The 20,871-nt window shown below is 36.8% G+C and overlaps 2 protein-coding genes across 2 annotated transcripts; both read left to right on the top strand.

Moving 5' to 3' along the window:
• Window positions 1–1,121: 1,121 nt before the first annotated feature.
• CBG01982 lies at window positions 1,122–8,487 on the top strand (the record flags this gene model as incomplete). Its single annotated transcript, XM_002643732.1, has 2 exons — window positions 1,122–1,413; window positions 8,240–8,487. The coding sequence occupies 2 exons, from the start codon at window positions 1,122–1,124 to the stop codon at window positions 8,485–8,487; spliced, it is 540 nt and encodes a 179-aa protein (XP_002643778.1).
• A 6,671-nt stretch (window positions 8,488–15,158) lies between these two features.
• Window positions 15,159–20,596, top strand: Cbr-unc-58 (the record flags this gene model as incomplete). Its single annotated transcript, XM_045239005.1, has 11 exons — window positions 15,159–15,540; window positions 15,611–15,759; window positions 17,011–17,141; window positions 18,150–18,406; window positions 18,451–18,620; window positions 18,667–18,787; window positions 19,324–19,390; window positions 19,875–19,996; window positions 20,044–20,134; window positions 20,180–20,364; window positions 20,490–20,596. The coding sequence occupies 11 exons, from the start codon at window positions 15,159–15,161 to the stop codon at window positions 20,594–20,596; spliced, it is 1,782 nt and encodes a 593-aa protein (XP_045091991.1).
• Between the last annotated feature and the right edge of the window lie 275 nt (window positions 20,597–20,871).

Here is a 20,871-nt window from a genome sequence, read left to right as displayed (position 1 = left end):
TTGTGGTTCCCTTGTTAAAATCAACATTGAGAAATGAAAGCTTGTAAAAATCATAGTCCGGTCCTTTTAACAACTTTAAAACACTTTTTTCTAAACTTTATAATTTGAACTCTGAGTATTTTGTTCCCTTCAAATCATTTTTTTTTCAAGCAAAGTTTTAATTGACGAGTGTCAGAATCAAAAATCTTTATTTTTATTTTCTGTTCTATTTTTCACGTTTTGATGATTTCTCATATCCCAAAGGATTGGGAATTCAAAAAAGAGCAAAAATCTCCAAATTTTGTGTTTTGCACTTTCTCAATGACCTTGGACTCTTTTTGCTTCTGAAAAATCATTCTAGTGTTTTTTTTCGTATTTTAGAAGACTAGTGTGCATATTTTAATTGCCCTCTTTCCTATAATTACACCCAACGTTTTTTTGCTGACTTAAAAACATTTTTTTTGGCGCAAGAATCTGGAATTTGCACTTCGGGATGAATGGGAGATTTGAAGGGCACACTATCATAATGATAAACGAGATTGAAGAATCATGACTTCCCTTGAAAACGGAAGTGACTTGTGTTTTTTTTTTCGTCCAACACACTATTTCGGTCCATCTAGGGGAGTAGCTCAAAACGATCGTCGGGGGAGTTGTTGAATATGAGTAGAAATGGCGGGGCTGAATGAAGAAGAGGAAAAAGAAGGGGTCAAAAAATTGAAGGACGTTGGAAAATGTGGCGGCGGCAGAATATGAAGGGAAGAAGGAAGACAAGATGCTCTGGAGTGCCGTCAGATCGTCATTGAGAAAACGAGAAAACGACGTCTCGAAGAATGGAAGAATATATGCCCGACAAAATATGGGGGTATATGTTTCGAGTTGAGAGGAAACATCATAAACGATGTGGCGGCCCATCGATGGAATGCCTTTTTTGTCTGGATATGGGCCATGTGCATTCCAATGTCCTTGCCAAACTTGACAACCGGCCTTTTCCGAAGACACGTCAAAACACGTTTTTGCCATTTATCAATCTCTCATAATTGTTGTGTTTGCCGTTCTTCTCGTTTCTCAAGATACTAAAACAAAAAACAACATATCTATCATATAGAGTTCCGCGCCCCTCCACTTTTTCCCGTCTGCTGAAGATGTTGCAATCCGTGAGCGCCCACCTCATGGACGAGCGCCGCGGGTCAACACGTCAGGACCGAAGACGGAGCACCTATGGACATTCGGCTGATTCGCCAGCTCATCACTCACATCAGAATTTTTTGATGCCACCAGCACCGATGTCATGGATCGGAACGCAAATTATACAGAACTATCAGCCGACTAATGTGCAACCAGATGAAAATCCAATTGGGTGGGCAATTTTCAACCCGTTACCTATCAAAGCGCCGATACAAAGACCCCGCTTGCGGCAAGTTGAGATTGCACCAGGTTTGTGATAAATCTGTATGTAGAAAGGACGGAAAAGTGGCAAGGACTATGTAATTTTTAATTTAATTTTTGTGAATTGATATACACATAGAAAGATGTAATTTGTTTGGAATCAGCCGAAATGTGATTTTTTCCGAAAAAAGACTGTTGAAATCTTTTCTAAACTCTTTCATATTTTGAAGCCTGTGATAAAAAAGCCTCTTCTAACTTTGAGCCCATTCATCTCAGTACCAGTCCAAGATACCGAAAGTTGTCAAGTGATAAATTGCTTATCATAAAATCACAAATATTTCATTAGTTGACACATTTTTCATGTTATGCATGGGACTTGAGATACAGTATCGGTCAATGAGATATACAAAATTGTATTTTCAGTTGATTTTCAACCATTTTTACAATTTTCTGGAGCTTGGAGCTCGGACGTCAAGTTTCCGAACACTTTGAAAATTTCTGAAATTGTAAAACCGACCCAGAGTAAGAACATTGCATTTTCAGAATTTTCAGAAAATTCCTAGTTTTTCAGCTATTTGCAGGTTTCTGAAAACGACTGTTTTTATAAAGTTTTTAGAACAAAAGAAAGTCAGAAAAAAGGTTCTTTCTGAAATCGGCAATCATCTGAAAAACTATAAAATTTCCAAAAATCAATTTAAATCTGTTTTGCGCCCAAAATGCCGAAAATCGACAAAAAAGGCTTTAGTATCTATCTGGTACTGTAATTAATCTCAAACTTGATAGGATGGTGGCTATTCTTGAAAATAAGGTTTTACTGTAAAACCTTTTTTTTTTGTTTAAAACCGCTGCCTTGTGAGATTCTCCTTTGTTAATCTAGTAAAAGTTTCGATTTCCTGGAATTTGTTGCTAGCTCCAATTAAAATAGTGTAGAAAGAAAAACAAAATGAAGAACAACAAATACTGGATCTCAACACTCAAAGATCTCTTAAGAATAAGCTTTGGAATTATAGAATTTTGAATTTTTCACTTCATTATGAATACTCCATACAATATTTACACTCCCTATGAACCTAATTAGTCCTCTCTGTGTCTCGCTCCACTTTTTTGCTCCAGTTTATGTGACATGTTCTATCTTTTTTCATTATCCGCTCTCAACACATGCAATGCAATTTTCATTTGTCTTGTTCACAAAAGAGAAAGAGTTCTTTTTTTTTGCAGTTGCACTTTGTCGCTTTCGCCTACTCCTTCTTCATTATCTCCCTTCTTTAAAATATCCTTTTTCAAAATACACACTTTCCACTTGAAACTGAGCTAGTTTAGGCGCCAAAAATCAGGGTAAAACTAAAATTCCTAGTTAGTCACGTGGGTATATATATATATATTTTTTTTTCGAGTTGAAAAAAAAATGATTTTAAATTTTTTTTTGGTTTTTTTTTGGGCAAGACACGATATACCAAAATTTTATGAAATCATTTTTTTGCAATTTTGACTATATTCAAAAGTCTGGAGTTCTGTTGTCGAGTTTCCAATCACTTAGAAAATTTTTGAAGGTGTAAAACAGATCTAGATTGAAAACTTTGCATTGACAGAATTTTCTGTAAATTCCATGTTTTTCAGCTATTTGCCGATTTTCGAAAGACGCACTTTTGAAAATCTGGAAAAATAGATATCTATCAGAAATCGGAAAAGAGCTGAAAAACTGGGAATTTTCTTAGAATCCTGTGAATTTTTTCAATCTAGCTCTGTTTCACACCCTTCACACTTCTCAAATTGATCGGAAACTTGCCAACCGAGTTCCAGGCTCCTGAAAATGGTCACAATCCAGTGAGAAATACTTTTTGAATATCTTTTTGACCGGTACTGTATATGGCACCGGTTGGCGGACAAAATTTTTGTTACGATAGCTCATATGGCACTTTAAACGGCTGGACCATAAGTTTACTACTCACATGGATTTTGTATGAACAAAATTTCCTAACGGGTTTAATGTCGTCCTTCAATCAATTCAAAACAATGGATTATAAAAATAAGTTTTCATGTCCCTTGGCCTGTAATAGAGCTCAAGAACCGAACCATACAGAATAACAGCTTGTTTTCTATTTTCCCATTTTTTCGATTCCTAACTGATTGTCTCAAAACGCGTCTGAAGATTTCTCAAAATTCCTCTCACCCCGCGTAACCTGATACGACGAATCAGTCACATTTGTAAAGAGAAGAAACCTAAGATGAGCATTATGTTGCTGGAGAATCCGCCTGTGTCATTGTATCTTCCTTCAGAATTGCTAGATTTTCACTATTATTTTCGCCTCAGTTTTTGATCCTAGAATTTCGAAGAAAATAGAAATCATATGTTACCTTCTCAACTTTCTTGTTGGTTTTCTAACTCTTGACTCCGGTTTTCTATTTTTCTGAACTCCCTGATAGAAGACTTATGAAGAGAAAATCTCTAAAACATTTTTTGAAGCCGTCGCGCGAGCCTCGATAAAAGTTTTGTTATGAAGCCCCGGCGCCAAGTTCAGTTGGCGGCCATTGAATGGCAGAGTAATGCGGATCTCAATCTTCTTTATTTGATATACATAAGACGAGGAGAAAAAAATGTTCGCATCCAGAGATGTTTATTTACTATATATGTCCAGATATATGTCCAATTTTGACTTTTTTTTTCGGAAATTTTGGTTCAGTATTTTGATAGCTTTGATTTTGTAAGAGTTTCATGATTTCGGGCGTATGTTTTCTGAGAGTTCTCATTTTTAATTCAAATGATGAATTTTGATTGTTAGAATAGGACCAGTGTAAGAAGGATTACGATACGTGGCTTTTTGAACATATTACTGTAGGTAACAGTCGCATGTAGCTTCAAAAAAATTTTTCAAAAAAGTCAAGCTACTTTTACATCATATTTTGTCAGTTGAGAGTTTTTGAAGCTTTGGTTAAACTTAAGGCAATCACTTTGATTTTCTGAACTTGTCAAACTAGCGAATATTAATTTCTTGTCTGTTATTTATACAAAATTACTGTAGTAGTTGCTCAATTCCCTCTAATAGGAGCCCACCCAGACCATTAACCTTGATCATCTCGATTCCTAAGATAGATACCAACATTTTGTCAACTGATAAACTATCGATGATGTTATCATAAATAATTTATCAGTTGACAAATTTTCAACATCTTCCAAAGGAATTGAAATAATTGAGCTCAAAGTTGACGGCTTGGGTGGACTTCTATCAAAAAAAAAAAATACGGCGAATTTTAAGTCAAAAGATTTGGGTTTGATTTTTGTTTGACTCAAACAAAGATAATTTGAAATGAGTTCAAATAATTATTACTAGAAAATTTGAAAAATGTTTTGATCTCATTTAACGAAATCCTCTGACATGTGAAAGGAATTCCCTCTTAGCCATGAGTCACCCAAAATTTTTGAAAAATCTCCCCTGCAGATGAAGATAAGAGGGTTCGGATGAAATTCCCGGCCATATGTAGACATCTTTTGTTGGGGACTCAGTTCCGGGCATGAATCTCGTTAGCTTCCCCTCCGATTTTTTTCTCTGAATTCAACAGAATAGAATTCAGCGATATCATGAGCCCATTATCTGTCCGACAGATCGAACCTTGTGAACGCCGTGTCACTGTCAGTGTATTTGTTTTTGAGATGTATGTTTCCAAAGAGAGAAAAAATGCAGAAGCAACACCACCACCACCACCACCACCACCGACTTTTTTTGTTTTGTGACATTGAGAGGCGTGGTGCGATATGAAAGAAAGGCATCGGCCCGGGACCCAGAGTGGTGTTGGCGCAAGAGTGGCCGAGAGGAGGAAGCGTCTCTCAAAAGTTTAATTTATGTTTACGAGCATATGTTTCGTTTTTGGTCAAAGCGTCGGGGCCAAGAGTCCCAAAACTTACGCGAGCCTCCAGGATTTGTTTTTTTTTCTGTGCTGTGCTCCTACGCTCGCCTTCTTTTCTGTGCGCTGCTCCATACTTCAGATGCGCTACTTTTTTTTCAGAATCCAGAATCGTTTCGTATAGAATAGAACATAATTAAGTGGAGGGGGCACACGACCAACCAAAAAAATTGGTCCGGATTTGAGAGAGATAGGAAGAAGAAGAACGAACATTTTTCGGTCTCTGTCGTCGTTCACATCCGTCAAGGAACTTCATGATTGTCATCTATGCCACCAGCACTCCCCCCCCCCCTCCCCCATTTATCATAATTATGATTTGCATGAATTAAAAACATTATTTTTTTGGAAAATAGGATCCCTGTTGGTATACTGGTATACTGGTGGTGTTGGTGGGGTCCCGAGCCCACGACGGATGTGAATCTCTAAACAAAATGTAACTTTTCCTCTCTCTATCTCTCTCTTCTTGCTGGTTTTGACATTTTCACGCCCTTGTTGTGGTGATATAAACGAGAAGACAACAAAAAAAAACTTTCTTTCTAGCATCAGCCATCCCCACCCCCACCCAGGGCTTTTTGGAATATGACCCCTAGTATTTTCGTGGGGTTCTTGAAAACGTTTGGATTCGATTTTTCTACTTTTTTTTTGAGTTTTTTATAATCTCATATTTTTTCAATTTTCTTAGAATTTTCGCAAAACCTAATCAACATACCTAGCTTCAAAATTTTCGAAATTTATGGCATATAATTCAGATAGTTCTGAACTTTTGGGGGTAATTGGGGTACAAAGCATTTTAGCGGTACAACATTCTCAATTGGGGATTTCGTCTCCCTAAATCCCTTTGTACCCCCTTGTACTCCATATTATTGTAACCCCCGAATAATGTGCCAAGAATTTTGCATTATTTTAAAACCATTTTTTTTGAGAACAATTGGGTCTCAAGATTTTCAAAAACCTAAGAAAATTTGGCTCTTTCGTGGAAGAACGGTTTCAAAACGGGACCACCGGTCCCAAGAATTGCAACAACGGTCCCATTGTTTCGACGACGGTCCCAACGTACCGACAACGGTTCCAAGGTTACGACAAGGGTCCTAATGGTACGACAACGGTCCCAACCAGGCTTAATCTGAAAACCCTATTCCCGAAATACAAAAAAAAAACGGAATGGCCTTTTAAAAACGCAGTGGAAAATTTAGCATTTCCCTTATACTTGGGATTTTCAATACTTTTTGACAGGAATTTTTCACAAAATATTACTTTTTTGTATTGTAGGCTTAGGCCAAAAAGCCTTTTACCGGCACTGATGTGAACAAGGCGTTTCAGACCAAACCTATAATTATAAACCAAATACACTCTGAAAACACTTCAGTGGAAAATTGCTTGAATTCTCAATTATCAGCAAAATTTTTGTTTTAGTTGCTGAAGTGTGTTTCTTAGTTGAAACAAAATTACAATTTCCGATGTTTCCAATAGGGCTTCCAGATTAAGCCTGGTTGGGACCGTTGTCGTACCTTTGGGACTGTTGTCGTACCATTAGGACCGTTGTCGTACCCTTGGGACCGTTGTCGGAACGTTGGGACCGTTCTCGGGACATTGGGACCGTTGTCGGTACAATGGGACCGTTGTCGCAAGTCGTTGGGACCGGCGGTCCGATGAAGGGACCGACGGTCCCGTTTTGGGACCGTTCTTCCCGGAAAGAGCCAAAAATTTGACGCCATTTCTTCAAGGCTCCAATTTTACAAAACTAAAAAAAAAACAGATCCCAAAATTTTTTGTCTTATTCTGTTTGTTCCACAACTCACGCCCACCTCCATAATTTTGAACAATTTATGGAACTAGGTTTTTTCTCTTGTTTTCACTTTCTCCTCTCGCTTGAAATTCTCTGTGCTCAAATTCTTGTTCCAACCGAACTTCTTTTCCAAACAAAAACCCGAACCCCGAACAAAGTAAAAAATCTTGATCGAATTTGTGTAGGGCATCAGAAATTATTCACTAACTCGGGGCAAAAGTACTACGGAACTTTTTAGAACTTGCACCAACCCCTAAACAAGTAGCTCATCTTTTGGGTTTCCGCGCGAATAATTCGCAGCCAATATTGGTGGGTCACGACGTCCTCCCCATTCTGGCGGCTGGCCTTTACTAGAATCCCAAAAACCGATACACTCAAAAGAATTTACTTGAAAATTCCCTTCACTCTTACTTTTTCTCACTTGTGCACTTTTCTTCATTGTTGGCTAAGAATAGAGATGAGTGTCTGAGAGCTTAGGTGGTCTTAGAACCTTTTGGAAGTGCAAAAACATAGTGTAATGTGTGATTGGGGTCGTGGGGTCCACCTGTTGCTCTAAAAGTGATTTATCGGTTTTTTTTTTCATTTATTAAAATTTTCTTCGAATTGCCGGCTATTAAACTAGGCTTATTCAGTATCGAAAATCAATTCAGAACTTTCCATTCTAAAAATATGGATTTCTTCAAAAAAAAAAAAAATTAAAATCAAGGCAAATAATTCGGAGGGTACAACAAATCGAGGTACAAAAGGGTAACTTTAGGGGTACGAAATTCACAACTTGGGTACAAAATACCTGAAAATCCGAATTTTGAACTTTAAAATCACTTTGTACCCCTTGTACCCCCGAATTGTTGGACCCTCCTTATTGTGTGCCCACAATCAATCTTGTTCCTTCTCATTTTTAGGACATAATTTCAAAAATATGCTCTTCCGAATTTCTGATTCCAAACTGGAGCATTTATTCAGCATAACTACCTATTTAGGGATTTCCGCTCAACAACTGAATTTAGAAAATTCAAAAAATTTGAAAGCACGCTTTTTTTAGGTTTAACTTGTTTGATACATTTTCTATTGAAGAGAATCGCTGAGTTTCTAACTTCCATTTCATAAAATATTTTGATTTCCTATTACTACCCTGTTTTCCTTTCGTTTCCTCTATTTTTCCTCCCCAATTATTGCCAAAAACTTCAGCATTCGGGTCCCAACCATTTCTTCTTGTATTCTCTATCACAATACCATCGCACCGGCTGCTGCTCGGTTTCATCCGAAACGCGCGCGCGGTGACACCGAGAGCCAATGTTCCTCCGGAAATTCTGGAACCAATGGACTCTGGAGGAAAATGCGCGACGGATGACCATTACGGTCCTGCCGTCGGGCACCAAGAAAGTACACCTGAAAGAGCCCAACGAGCTTGCCGAACTGTATCCAGGCCGACATGATGGAGGTTTGTTTTTCTGTTTTTATTTCTATTTGTTAGTATTTTCTTATTTTTTCTTCTTTTGGATTTTGACTCCGGCTAATATCTTAATTGAATTTAAGTTGTATAGACGTTCGATGCAGTTTTTTTTTTCCTTTTCCCTCTTCTTTGATCTATTCACCACATCCAAAAAACCCCGCAAAAAAGTGGTGACATCAATTCGGAGGAACAGAAGAATAATTGAATTATCTTCCTCCTATTATTCCCTTGACTAAAATATCATGTCTACATATACATGAGAAAATATAAGGGACATAAATCTCTAGAGTGCAATCACACACAAAATCATCGCGACCCATAAATTCTACAAAGAGCTCCCAACCTCTCTCTTGGGTGTTCTTTTTTCTACTGTGTTCCTAGTTCCCTTTTTTTGTGAAATCAGTGCATTTACGAGTTTTGCACCAGCATATTCAAGCCAAGATCGTTGTCATAAATCATGCAACTCTTTTTCTATGTACAATTCCGGGAGAGGAGCACATACAACAATTTTTTTTGACAAGTGTGCCCTCCAGCACTGCAAAAATTTCTCCCCGGGAAAAAAGACCCCGTCTCTCTCCCAGACCCCCCCCCCTCTTCTCTTTAAATAGCCGATAATTTGGGTGCGGCGAATTGCGGAAGAAACGCTGCGACATCTTCCGACCCCCCAGCGATAACTTTTTTTGGTGAAAGGCGGCAAGAAAGTTAAAGGGTCAGAGCCAGCGTAAAAAAATATGGGAAAGCTCTCAAGGTCTTTTTTCGTTCTACAACCATCCCCAAACTGTGCTCACACATTAATAAATGACTTTTAGCTTGTGCCCTCGTATTTTTTTTCTCTGGGCGCTAATTTCGTGGAGATGCATCTTTCAATAAATCATGTCTTGTACTGAAATACGAAAAAAAAGAGAACAAATCACAGAAAGGGGAAAACAGAACGGATATGGATGGGGTGTTGGCGAAATGAGGAGGTATAAGCTGCGCAGCTTTAAGCTGACGATGGAAAAATGGAGGATGGCTTCATTTTGAGTCGTTCAGTTGGGTCTGTGAAAAAGATGTTCCTTTTTTTGTTTCCTATTGTTTAGTACAAACGTTTTGATATTTGAATTTAAGAACTAGCTAGGCCTGAAATTGGCTACGGTGTTTCGAATCTTCAACAATACAGAAATCCAGAAAATTGAAAATTCGGCAAATATCGAATTTTCAAGAAAGTGGAAAATCCGAAAATTCAAAAATTCAAAGTTTTCGATTTTTAACCAATTTTCATTCATTTTCAGCCGATATTCAGTGAAATTTCAATAGTTTTTGACCGATAAAATGCTACATGTGATCAATTTCTAAATTTTTCTTGGGTTAGTTACCAAAACCAGATCTTTCTTTGAAAATTCTCAATTTTCTCTCAAAAAATTCAAGAAGTTCAATTCAGAATAATACTGAAAAACCTCTACTAGAAGGGCCCCTCACTTATAACTTTCAGCCAATTTATCTTGGTTGCTCTCAAAGATATCAAAGAGTAGTCAACTGATGAATTGTTTATCATAATATCACCAATATTTTATCATCTGACAAATTTCTAATATATCTCATAGGGACCGAGATAATAAAGCTCAAAGTGTACGCATAAAATGAGCTTCTATCAGAGAAAATACGGTATTTAAAAGTGAACAGTTTTCAGTGTCACCGAATTGCTCAAAAATGGATTTTAAACAAAAAACAAAATTTTAAGTCAATTTTCGAAAAAAAAACAAAAGTTTTGATAAAACTATTTTATTGTTCATTATGAGATCGGAAATACTCTCAATTTCCGTCAAAAGTGTCAAAAATATTTATAAAACGTTTTTCGATTATTCTACTGATCCTTGGTTGTTGGTCTAAAAAGCTTGTCAGCTGAGAATATGAGTGTAAGCATTCCAAAATCACATTTTTTGTGCGAAAAACTGAATTGACTCTTTCTTTTTCAAATATAATTTTGATGTACTTCTTTTCGGAAAACTCATATTCTCGTGTCTGGTGTTTCTCCCAACAAAAGATTGACAACAACCCAATATTTCGGGGTGGACCGGGGTCGATAAATATTTCAGAGGGGGTCAGTTTTAATTAGGCTACGAATGGGTTGCCCTTCTTCACAATTCCAACTATTTCCTGTGCGGGGTTTGCTGATCAAGCCTCGCGTTTTCTTTTTTCTTCGACTTCTGCAGAACCCCAAAAGAAATTATGATTTTTTTTCTTTTTTTTTTAATAGTTTCATTTTGAAATCTTCAAAACATAAGAAGAAAGGATATTAGAGACGTTTTTTGGGATCAAAAATGATTGCTGATGAGCTTGCTAGATAATGGGTCGCCATCTTCTCAAGTATTCATGCAAGAAACTTTTATGGGCCCCATTAAAAATGGTGGTTCCGATTTTGATGTTCTAGATTCAAAAACCCAGCAAGAAATGAATGGAAATACACCAAAAAAAACATATGGATTCCCGTGAAACCAAAAGAATATCATGTTTTTATTGAATTTAACAAAGAAACTTTTTCTCGCTTCTTCGTTTTCTTTCCTTATTTTTTCTATTTTTTCCCAACTGTTTTTCGGTCGGTTGGTTAAAAATCGTTTCGAAACAAAAGAAGAAGAAGAAGAAAAATAAGAGAAATCTTGGGAGGTTTTGGTACTAAACTATCCATCAAACCCAAAACTCGAAAATAGAGTCGAAACGTTTGACCATTTAGGTTTCCAAAGTTTTTCGTTCCTTTTCAAAAAGAAGAAAGTGTGTTTTTTTTTCTCAGAATGCTAATTTTCACGTCTCTCTACATTTCCTCAATATTTTTTTGTTCTTTTCTAATCTAGCTACCCTTTTCATCTCCCATTACTCTCAATGGTCATTTGTCACATCACAAAGATCTAGTAAGCTACACTTGCTGTTCTATTTTTTTTGCTTTTGAAGAAAAATAAGAAAATAGAGGCAGTTACACTGACCACAACCTTTTTTCCGGTCTCCTATATAGTCAGACTCGAGGTCACAGCTTCTTGTCGGTTCCTACAAGAAGTGGAAGAAAACGCAAATATAATTTAGTTTCACAGACGAACGACACCCACATGTAAAACTAACTAGAAGGCTAGCAGAGAGACAAAAAGTGAGGCGATCTTGGGATAGGCGTCGGATGCATTTTTTTCGTCTTTCCTGCTACATATGACATTGTGAGCATCAGTTTTGGTTCATAGAAAAGACGTTTATACGTGTGTGGTCCCTAGATTTTTTTTGTGGAGGTCATAATTTTTTGGGATTTATTAGAATGTCTCATTTTCCAAAAAGTTATAACTTTGTTATTTGAAATCAATCTTTTGTCCAAAATATCGAAATTTGGATTTTTGAATTTTTTGAATTTTTTGAAACTTTATATTTTAAATTTATTACACTATTTTCAACACAAGTTTTAGATTAACTACCGTAATACCTTACTAAAAATGTTCTGCAATTGTTAACTTCAAGCCCATTTATCTCGGTTTCTGTAAAAGATATCAAAAAGTCTTCAACTAACAAAATATTGTTCATATTATGATAAACATTTTCCCAATTGATTATTTTTTCATATCTTTTACAGGAAACAAGAAAAATGAGCTCAACTTTGTCAGTCAATAGGCAGTTATTGCTCTCGTCGACCTTATTGGTCCTTCAAAATAAGTTTGTCCCTCGCAGATAATTTTTGGTCATATAGATATCTTTAAGGATTAAAAGTATCTTTGAAGACAAAAATTACCATTAAGGGCCAGAATTACATTTAAGGGAAAACATTTTTTAAGGACCAAAACAGTCTTTAAGGGCCAACATTATCTTAAAGGATAAAAACTTCTTTTAAAGCTCACATCTATCTTCAAGATCCGAAATTATGTTTAAGGGCCATCATACTCGACGAGAACATTTTCCTATAACAGTTCCTACTCTAAAAATTATTCCAAAATTAACATTACAATCTCAAATTAAAAAAATGTAATTTCCAATTATTTTCCTTCTTCCTAATTCTTAATTTCATCGAGAATTTATTTATAAGTCATGTCAGGATCAATTCACTTTACCTTTCTCTTCACATTACCTATCACAGCGTCTTCCACTTCCGGTAAATTTGCATTTGGTGCATCCTCTCAGAGTATCTAAACATTTCCTAGTGTCTCCTACTATTTCAAACTATAGATTGATGAATTTCTGTTTAAAATTTATGAACCACGCCGCGTCAGGTAAATATGTTTATCTTCAACTTTTGAATTCTGATACTTGAGACCAAGTAGTAGACCGGAAAAGAAGACCCCTCTAGAACTCATTCATTCCCTATTCATAACTTTATGACATAACATCTCTGTACTATTTCTTCTTTGCAACTCTATCAATCCGCCGTTCATCAATATTGTGCCCCTGCAGATGTTGAGGAGTTGATAGCAGGGTCCACCAACCAACCCTTTCTGTTTCCCCCCACTTATTTTTGAGTGATGATATTCTCACAAGCGTTCCGAAACGAGCAATTCAGTCCGGCGGTTGCTCTGTTCAGCGCCGCTGGCCTCATAAAAACGACTGCCGGAATCAAAGAAGAAGAAGAGGAGAGAAGGGAAGGACAGCATCAACATAACAGGAAAAAAGGTGATTAGAAATGAAAAGAAGTGGATTTAAAGGGCATTTCAGTTGTATGTACCTCCCATCTTTTTCTAGTTTTCTACCAATTCTAGTCTTTTTTTTATTTTCTCTGTCATTCTTATTTTTAAAAGAAATTCGTATTAGGATTAGTTTTTGACTTGTTCTAGCTTGTTCTTCTTGAATTCAATACCCATGAAAGTTTTGGATCGCGTGCTCTCTACTCAAATAATTAGTAGTCCATTTTTTTTTTGGAAAAAGTTGTACTTTATTTTTTCGCTGCCAACCCTTCAGATTAGCAAGAAAAAACTTTTTTGTGTTTCAAATCAAAGTTTATGTAGTATGTTTGAATTTCTAATAGGGTTTTTGTTCCTTGCACGGACCCACCATTGAGGTCTTTTAGTATTCATGTGAGTCTCAATTTCAAAAATCAAAGTTTTGTCCCTTTCTGGAAATTTATAGAAACAATAGGCCTATGATAAATTGAGCTCTTTTCGACGGACAAGAAGTATCAAAAATGTATACTTCTCGTCAAAAAAATATGATAGCATTTTTTGTGCTCGACGTTTTTGACAGGCAAGGTTTTTTCTTTCCTTCTGAATGAAGGACATTTGTTCACTCATTATTTTAGCTTTTTTAACACTCCATATGTACAAAAAACCACTTTTTTTAGAGTACCCTTTCCCTTGGGACATGACTCAATTTTCAGATTCATGTCCCCACCCCACCACACCTTTTTGTCTTTTAACCAATTTCCTTATGGACCCATTGACCTTTGCAGAGAGCCTGGCGACACCTACCAAGGTAGCCGGCTTATTTTAAATGAAAACTCGGTTTTCTCGATGGTCGTGATTTCTCCGCTGCAACTTGATGCCGAACAACTTTGCCATAAGTTGCATGGACTTCAAGGTGCTCTTATATTTTTTTGAAAATCTTTTGTTTTTAGGAGGGAATTTGTTTTATGACGTTTTTTAGGGATGAGTACTCTTCAGAGTCAGTTTGAAGTAGGTAGGATTGATGATTTTTTTAGGAACAGGAATTGTTTGAAATGTAAAATTGAAAATAGAATCTAAGAAATTGTTGTAATACCTGTATTAAAAGGGCCTTCTGGAGGTATTCGGAAATAATTCAAAAGGGCCGCCCATATTTTCTCTAATATAAGACCATTAAAACTGTCAAGTTCAAGCTCAGTTATCTCAATTCCTGTAAAATATATCAAAACTTGTCAACTGATAAATTGTTCATCACGATATCAGCAATATTGAATCAGTTGAAATTTGTTTTTAATATCTTTCACGAGGATCTAGATTCATAAAGGAAATAATTATAAACATTGGATTGATCTTGTCGATCAGATTTAAAAAAAACTGTTTAAAAAATTTTGGACCTCCAAATTGTGAATTTTGTTTCCCGAAATCAATTCGTACTCCTTCTTTTGTACTCTCGAATCGTTGTACCCTCCGATTTATTCGCAAAAATTACAAAAAAAATTAAAATTTTACAATGTGAAAAACTGGGTGATTTCTTTATATAATTTTTTTTTGAATTCAAACTAACAACCTTCATTAAATTTTATATTATTTTTTAAATCTTTAAAACCCAAAATATATCCCATTCGATCTTCTTATTGGACTCAGCAAATCAAACTTGGTAACTCTATTCAAAATCAATCATGTGTGAAAATGGAACTACTATGCATGGAACTATTTCTAGTGTCTGAACCAGAACCTTAACATAGTATCTTACCATAGTGAAGCCGTTTAAAAAAATTAATTAACTTCAGGACCCGCGGGTGCCCTCCTCCTTGGGAGCATATTTCCCCGGGACACACAGATATGCTAACTTAAGACGTTTTTGGGCCCTGCGACGACAGCGTGCATATCTCTGCCCCCGCCCTCATCCCCCCTCTTTTCACGCTACGCTATGCAATTCACAAAATGCAAAAGCATACGCGAGAAACTGATTTCAACTAGCTTCAACCTTCTAACTATGTTTTCCTATTTCTACGACTAGCCATCTTGGGTAGTCTATATATTTTTTTCTTCGTCAATTATGTTCTTCTACTCACCCAACGTCGCGTCTTCATCGTCGGCCAGCCATCGAAGAGGCACACTGACACATCAACATCATCTGCATGTCGGACACTTGGACACTCGACTTTCGGTTCAAATTCCCGAAATTTTGAGCCGCAACTTTGGTCATCATGACCCAGAACGCGCTCGCTTGGTCCCTGAGCATCTTCGATTTCTAGTTGATGAAAATCAAGAACTATGGACCGGTGGAAACCAGCCACCTGTTGGCATTCTAGAGCTTTGTGCTGCTTCCCCGGTGGATTCTGTATTCTCTACCAATGATGCTAGACGTCACAGTCAACGGAAACTCATATTACGGAGGCCCACTATTTCTATACAGGAAGATGGGAAAATTATAATTGGTCTCTCTTTCAAAACTAGATTTCAGATTCCGAAGGTTTTTGGGACAGTCTTAATATTTTTTGTTTTCAGATCATGTGACAGCTCGGTGGGAAGGTGCGAATATCAATTCACAATCGGCGCTTCTGGATGCAGATGACGGTGCTACAGTAATCACAGACACTATCAAAGATGATCAAGAGGATAAGGAGCCAAAAAGCTGTCCGCAACAGACAGTGAAAGTAAGTTCAAAGGCACATGAATCGGAGGGTAAAACAATTCGGTGGTACAAGCAGGTACAAAGTGAATTAGTGGTGCAAAATCCACAATTCGGAGATACATATTTCGGATTTTTCAAGCGTTTTGTACCTCTGTATTTCTTTGTACCCCAATGACCCTTACATTTTTGTACCCTCCGAATCATTTGCCAAGTTCCAAGCCATAATTTTTCACTTTTCATTGGGTCATATTTTGTTTCCTTCTTTTTACCATAGTTAAATCCAAGGCAAAACATATTTCCTCCTCCTTTCTCCCATTCCTCCTGAGACACACTTTTTGGAACAAAACGGATGATCAGTGCTCTCGAAATATTCTTCTTGCCGTCAGTTTTTCGCAACATTCCTCTCTGCTCCAATCCCACCGGCAATAAATTTTGAGACGGGCTGGGCACTGGGACTCATGTCTTATTCTTTTTTTTGTTGTGTATCCCAAAAAAAGAGTCAGCCTAGACAATTTATGACTGGGAAGACCAAGAAGAAGGGCATGTTCAAAAATTAGAATGACGTTTTTTTTTTGGGAGAGAATGTTGCCAAAAAGCGTTCAAATATGAATTATCATGTGAATAGATGATTGACAGAGCCTTTTTTATGTGACATAAATAGAGAAAAAAAAACAAGGGAGGTTTTTTTTCTGGCAAACTTTTTCTTTTTTCACTTGTTATGCATACCACCAGCACCTTAAGGCGTTCTAGAAAAGTTAGGAAGAAAGACGAAAAGGTGACTTTTTAAATTTTTATCTAGTGGTTATTAGCAGTCTTGATTTTGCCTTCCTAGCTTCCCATGGATTTTTCAATATTCTCATTTTCCGTTTTTATAAATTTAAGTTAATTACAATAATTATTAAATCTCCTCCTCTCCTTCATTGCTTTTTGAAAAAAAAAAACAACAACAACCGGTTGTATGTGCTTTGACAAATGTTAGGAAGTGGATGGTGCGGGTTCAGCTCCCCGGGGAATCACTACACACACATACCCATATATACATCCGAAAAAATAACGGATTCCCGAAGAAAAAAAAGCACGGGGGGAGAGCACAAGTAGTTGAGTGTGCGTAGCCGTCGTTTTTCCGCACAGAAATCAAACCCCATATGAGGAGGAGATTGATTGCACCAAGTACAATGAAATGAGTGATGAGGCAGGAAACCAGAAGAAAAATTTTGGACTTGAAACTTTTTGAATGGGAAAAGCGTAAAACAGAAAATAGAAAACTTTTCAGTACATCAAAATCCTTCTACCTCACGTGATCTTGGTGTCAGTGCTGATTGGTTATTTGTGCTTGGGAGCTTGGATACTCATGCTGTTGGAAACGAGGACAGAGCTGCTTTCCAGATCAAAGAAACTTGTCAGGTGGGTTGAAAAATATGGGAAAAACAGTAAAATATGGCTGTGGGCACTTTCGAAAAGATTCCGTAAGCAAGAAAAGAACAATCCCAGATTGTCACGTTTGAGCTCAATTATCTCATTTCCTGAGCAAGATATCAGAAATGTGTTAATTGGTGAAACATTTCTCATGTTTTGATAAACAATTTATCAGTTAACAACTTTCTCATATCTTTGACCGGAACCGATAAAAATTGGAACGTACTACCACATGTTTTACGGTTTTACACCAAACCTGTCAAGTTTGAGCTCAATTAACTAAATTCCTATGTAAGATATCAAAACTGTGTCAACTGATAAAGCCATTCTGATATTATGATGAACAATTTTTCAGATGACAACTTTTTTATAACTTTGACAGGAACCGAAAAATATTGGTACACAGTTTGAAGTTAGAGGTTTCTTCTAGTACAGGTTTTAGGGTAATAAATCAGTCACAGGTTTGATTTGAAAAACTTATTTTTTGACTTAAAATGTTAAAATTAATAAATTATGCATAATATCGACCTTATCTGTCTGATTCAGCCTTGAGAAAACTACTGAAAATGATACAATCTATATTTTACTCATAGGCTGTAATAAGTTTTGAGTTTGAAGTGAATAGTGAGCCGCAGAGCTCTGGTTCCCATATATTTTTTAGAAGCCCATCCGCATTTTACGCTGAATTATCTCGGTTCCTTCAAAAGATATTAAAATTTTCAACAGATAAAATAATTATCACATTATCACCGATATTTTATCGGTTGACAACTTTTTGACCCCTTTTGGAGGAGCTGAGTTCAAAGTGAGCCCAAAGTGGACGTGAAGGGTGGGCTATTGCTTTGGATAGGCCTGTTTGGCTAGTAGTTAAGTTTGATACTGCAAAATGTCCAAACCTTGAATTTCATTTTTTCGAAGTCGTTTTAACACTGAAATTCTAGAAAATCCTAGAAATTCTAGTATTCTAGAAAAAAACAAGTGAATTTTTCTTTCCAGGTTAACAAATTTGATGTCCAACTTCACAGCAGAAAGCTGGAGAATGCTCAGCGACGCTCAACACGGATCGATCACAATGGATGAAGGCGAGTGGGCAGCGACGTTTCGAGAATGGATGGTCCGCGTGTCAGAAACAGTCGACGATCGACGACCCATCCGACGGGAATTAAACCGACCTGACGATCTATCAAATATGCATAACAAATGGACGTTTCCAACGGCGTTACTCTACGTGTTGACTGTCTTAACTACTTGCGGTTGGTTTTTAAGAGGTTACTGTAGCTAAAAATTTTAATTTCAGGTTATGGAGAAGTGTCCGTCGATACGGATGTCGGAAAAGTGTTCTCCGTGGCGTTCGCACTGGTTGGCATCCCACTTATGTTCATAACAGCCGCCGATATCGGAAAGTTCTTATCTGAAACATTGCTCAAATTTGTTAGTTTTTGGAATCGAAGTGTCAGAAAAGTAAAAGTGAGTTTTGAACTCCACATTTTGAGTTTCAAATCCAAACTTTCAGCAATGGATGAGTCGTGTGCGACACGGCCGAAGAAAGTCACTACAGTCAACGGGTGGCCAAAACGATACCCTTGATATTTTGGGTGTCGATGGAACTGAAGAGAAGCTTTGGTTCCCAATAGGTAATTGTATCTAGAAATGTATTTGACAAACCATAGATCTCAGTCAATATTATAACAATTATTGTATATAACCTTTATCATATTTATCAATAATCACTTATCATGACAGTTCCAAATGGTGAAAGAACAAAATTATGGTTTCCAATCGGTAAGGTTAAGTGTCATGTCCTATCTTTCTCCTTTCTAAACAATCTTTGTTTTGGAAAAGGGACTAATTCCTTTCTTTAAAACGTCGCTGTCCTATATCTATCCGCTGAACAAAAATGTTTCACCACTGATTTCTGTCTAAATGGAGTGCTGAAATTAACATTTCTCTGTCTCTATCCACGTTTCACCCTTATGTCCTTAAAATGTCCTATCAACAAACAAAGCATTTCACTGTGTGTTTCCTTCTATCCGCGTCTTCCTCTTCACCTATTCTTTTCCTGTGTCCGACTTCAAATGATACCCTATCCCTTCTTTTTTTCCACCTCACACAATGTATGGTGTTCTATCGGATGATAAGGATTTCTGGAAAAATAATGATACGGTTTCAGGTGCCTACGTGTCATGTATCTGCCTATATTGCTCAATGGGATCTGCGATGTTTATCAACTGGGAGAGGTAAGAAGGGCTTTTTGGCGTCAATAAAATATATTTTGAGAAAATTACAAAACTACAATAGAAACTGTAATACAAGGATTTTCACACTGTCAATTTTGAATCCGGAATTAAAAAACTGGCCCCTGAACATAGCGTGGGCACCTGTCCTCAAACCTGATACTGTCCCAAAAAAAGTTTTTTTCGGAATTTTTTTTTGGGATTTTCTGAACCGAAAACTTCCGAGTTTCTAGTGAAAATATGAATGCTAGCATTTTGCGAATCTATTTACCTAGTAAAAGCCGATAAGATACTCAAAATTATATTCTTGAGTTGATTATTGGTCATTTTGACCATTTTAAAAAGTCTGCAGCTTGACTCTAAAATATATATTGGGACCTCTTCAATAATTAAAAAAAATTCAGTTCTCCTACACTAAACATGATTTTTTTGTGTATTATAATTGAATTTTTCCAAAAAATTATTCTAGATGAACTAAAAATTTCAGAACCTGGTCTTTCATCCATGCCTTTCACTTTGGTTTTAATCTAATTGTCACAGTGGGTCTTGGCGACATTGTTGTTACGGATTACATATTTCTCTCATTAATTGTGGCCTTCGTTATAGTTGGTATGAGTTCCCAAACAGTCTAAAAATTGCAAATTTTCTATTTTTAGGACTGTCGGTGGTGACCATGTGCGTTGATTTGGCGTCAACTCATCTCAAGGCCTATTTCACTAGAATCCACTATTTCGGACGGGCGAAACGGTAATTTTAGATACATCCTGAAAAATCAAACTATTAATTTTTTAGATTCCTTGGAATGAGTGAAGAGCTCAAAGAAATCGTAGCGTTGCTCGGTGCGATGCGACGGAAAAAGGGCGGAAAAGTGACGTGGAATGATGTCCGTGACTTTTTAGACAACGAACTCCGCGATCGACCCTTTGAACCACATGAGCTGCTCATGAAGCTCAGATTTATAGACGAAACGTCATCAGGTGATTTTAGAAAAAGGAAAGAAAAGAGAAATTTTGATTCTAGTCGGTTATTAAGGACCTTTCAAAACTTCTAAGAACCCGAATAACCAACTAGAACCTACATTTCAAACTTCTTGCTTTTCCAGGAATGTCCACCATCCGTCACAATTCGTTCCAATCCGATTTCTTCCGCGAATCCGAGTACATTCGACGAGTGGCCGCACTGAGGCCGGAGCAACCAGCATATTTGTAATTCCATCATAATTCGTTTTTATTGATTTTTTTATGTTTTGCCTTCTCTCTCTCTCAAGCAATTTCTAGGCTTTTTGGAATCGTATCCCAACGTGTTGTGCCAAAAAAAAACACAGCTCTTTTCTTTTTTTTTCAACTTCTGACACTTTTTCTTCTCTCCAAAACGGGAACACCACATCCGCGCTTCGATATTTATTTGATTCAGTAGAGTTGACTCAAACTCACAAAACTTCACAAAAAACAAAAACCAACACTCTTTCAAAAATGATTTCCCAT

This window comes from Caenorhabditis briggsae, assembly GCF_000004555.2.
Source record: "Caenorhabditis briggsae complete genome, chrX, whole genome shotgun sequence".
Lineage (NCBI taxonomy): Eukaryota > Metazoa > Nematoda > Chromadorea > Rhabditida > Rhabditidae > Caenorhabditis > Caenorhabditis briggsae.
This window is presented reverse-complemented; position numbering and strand designations above follow the sequence as displayed.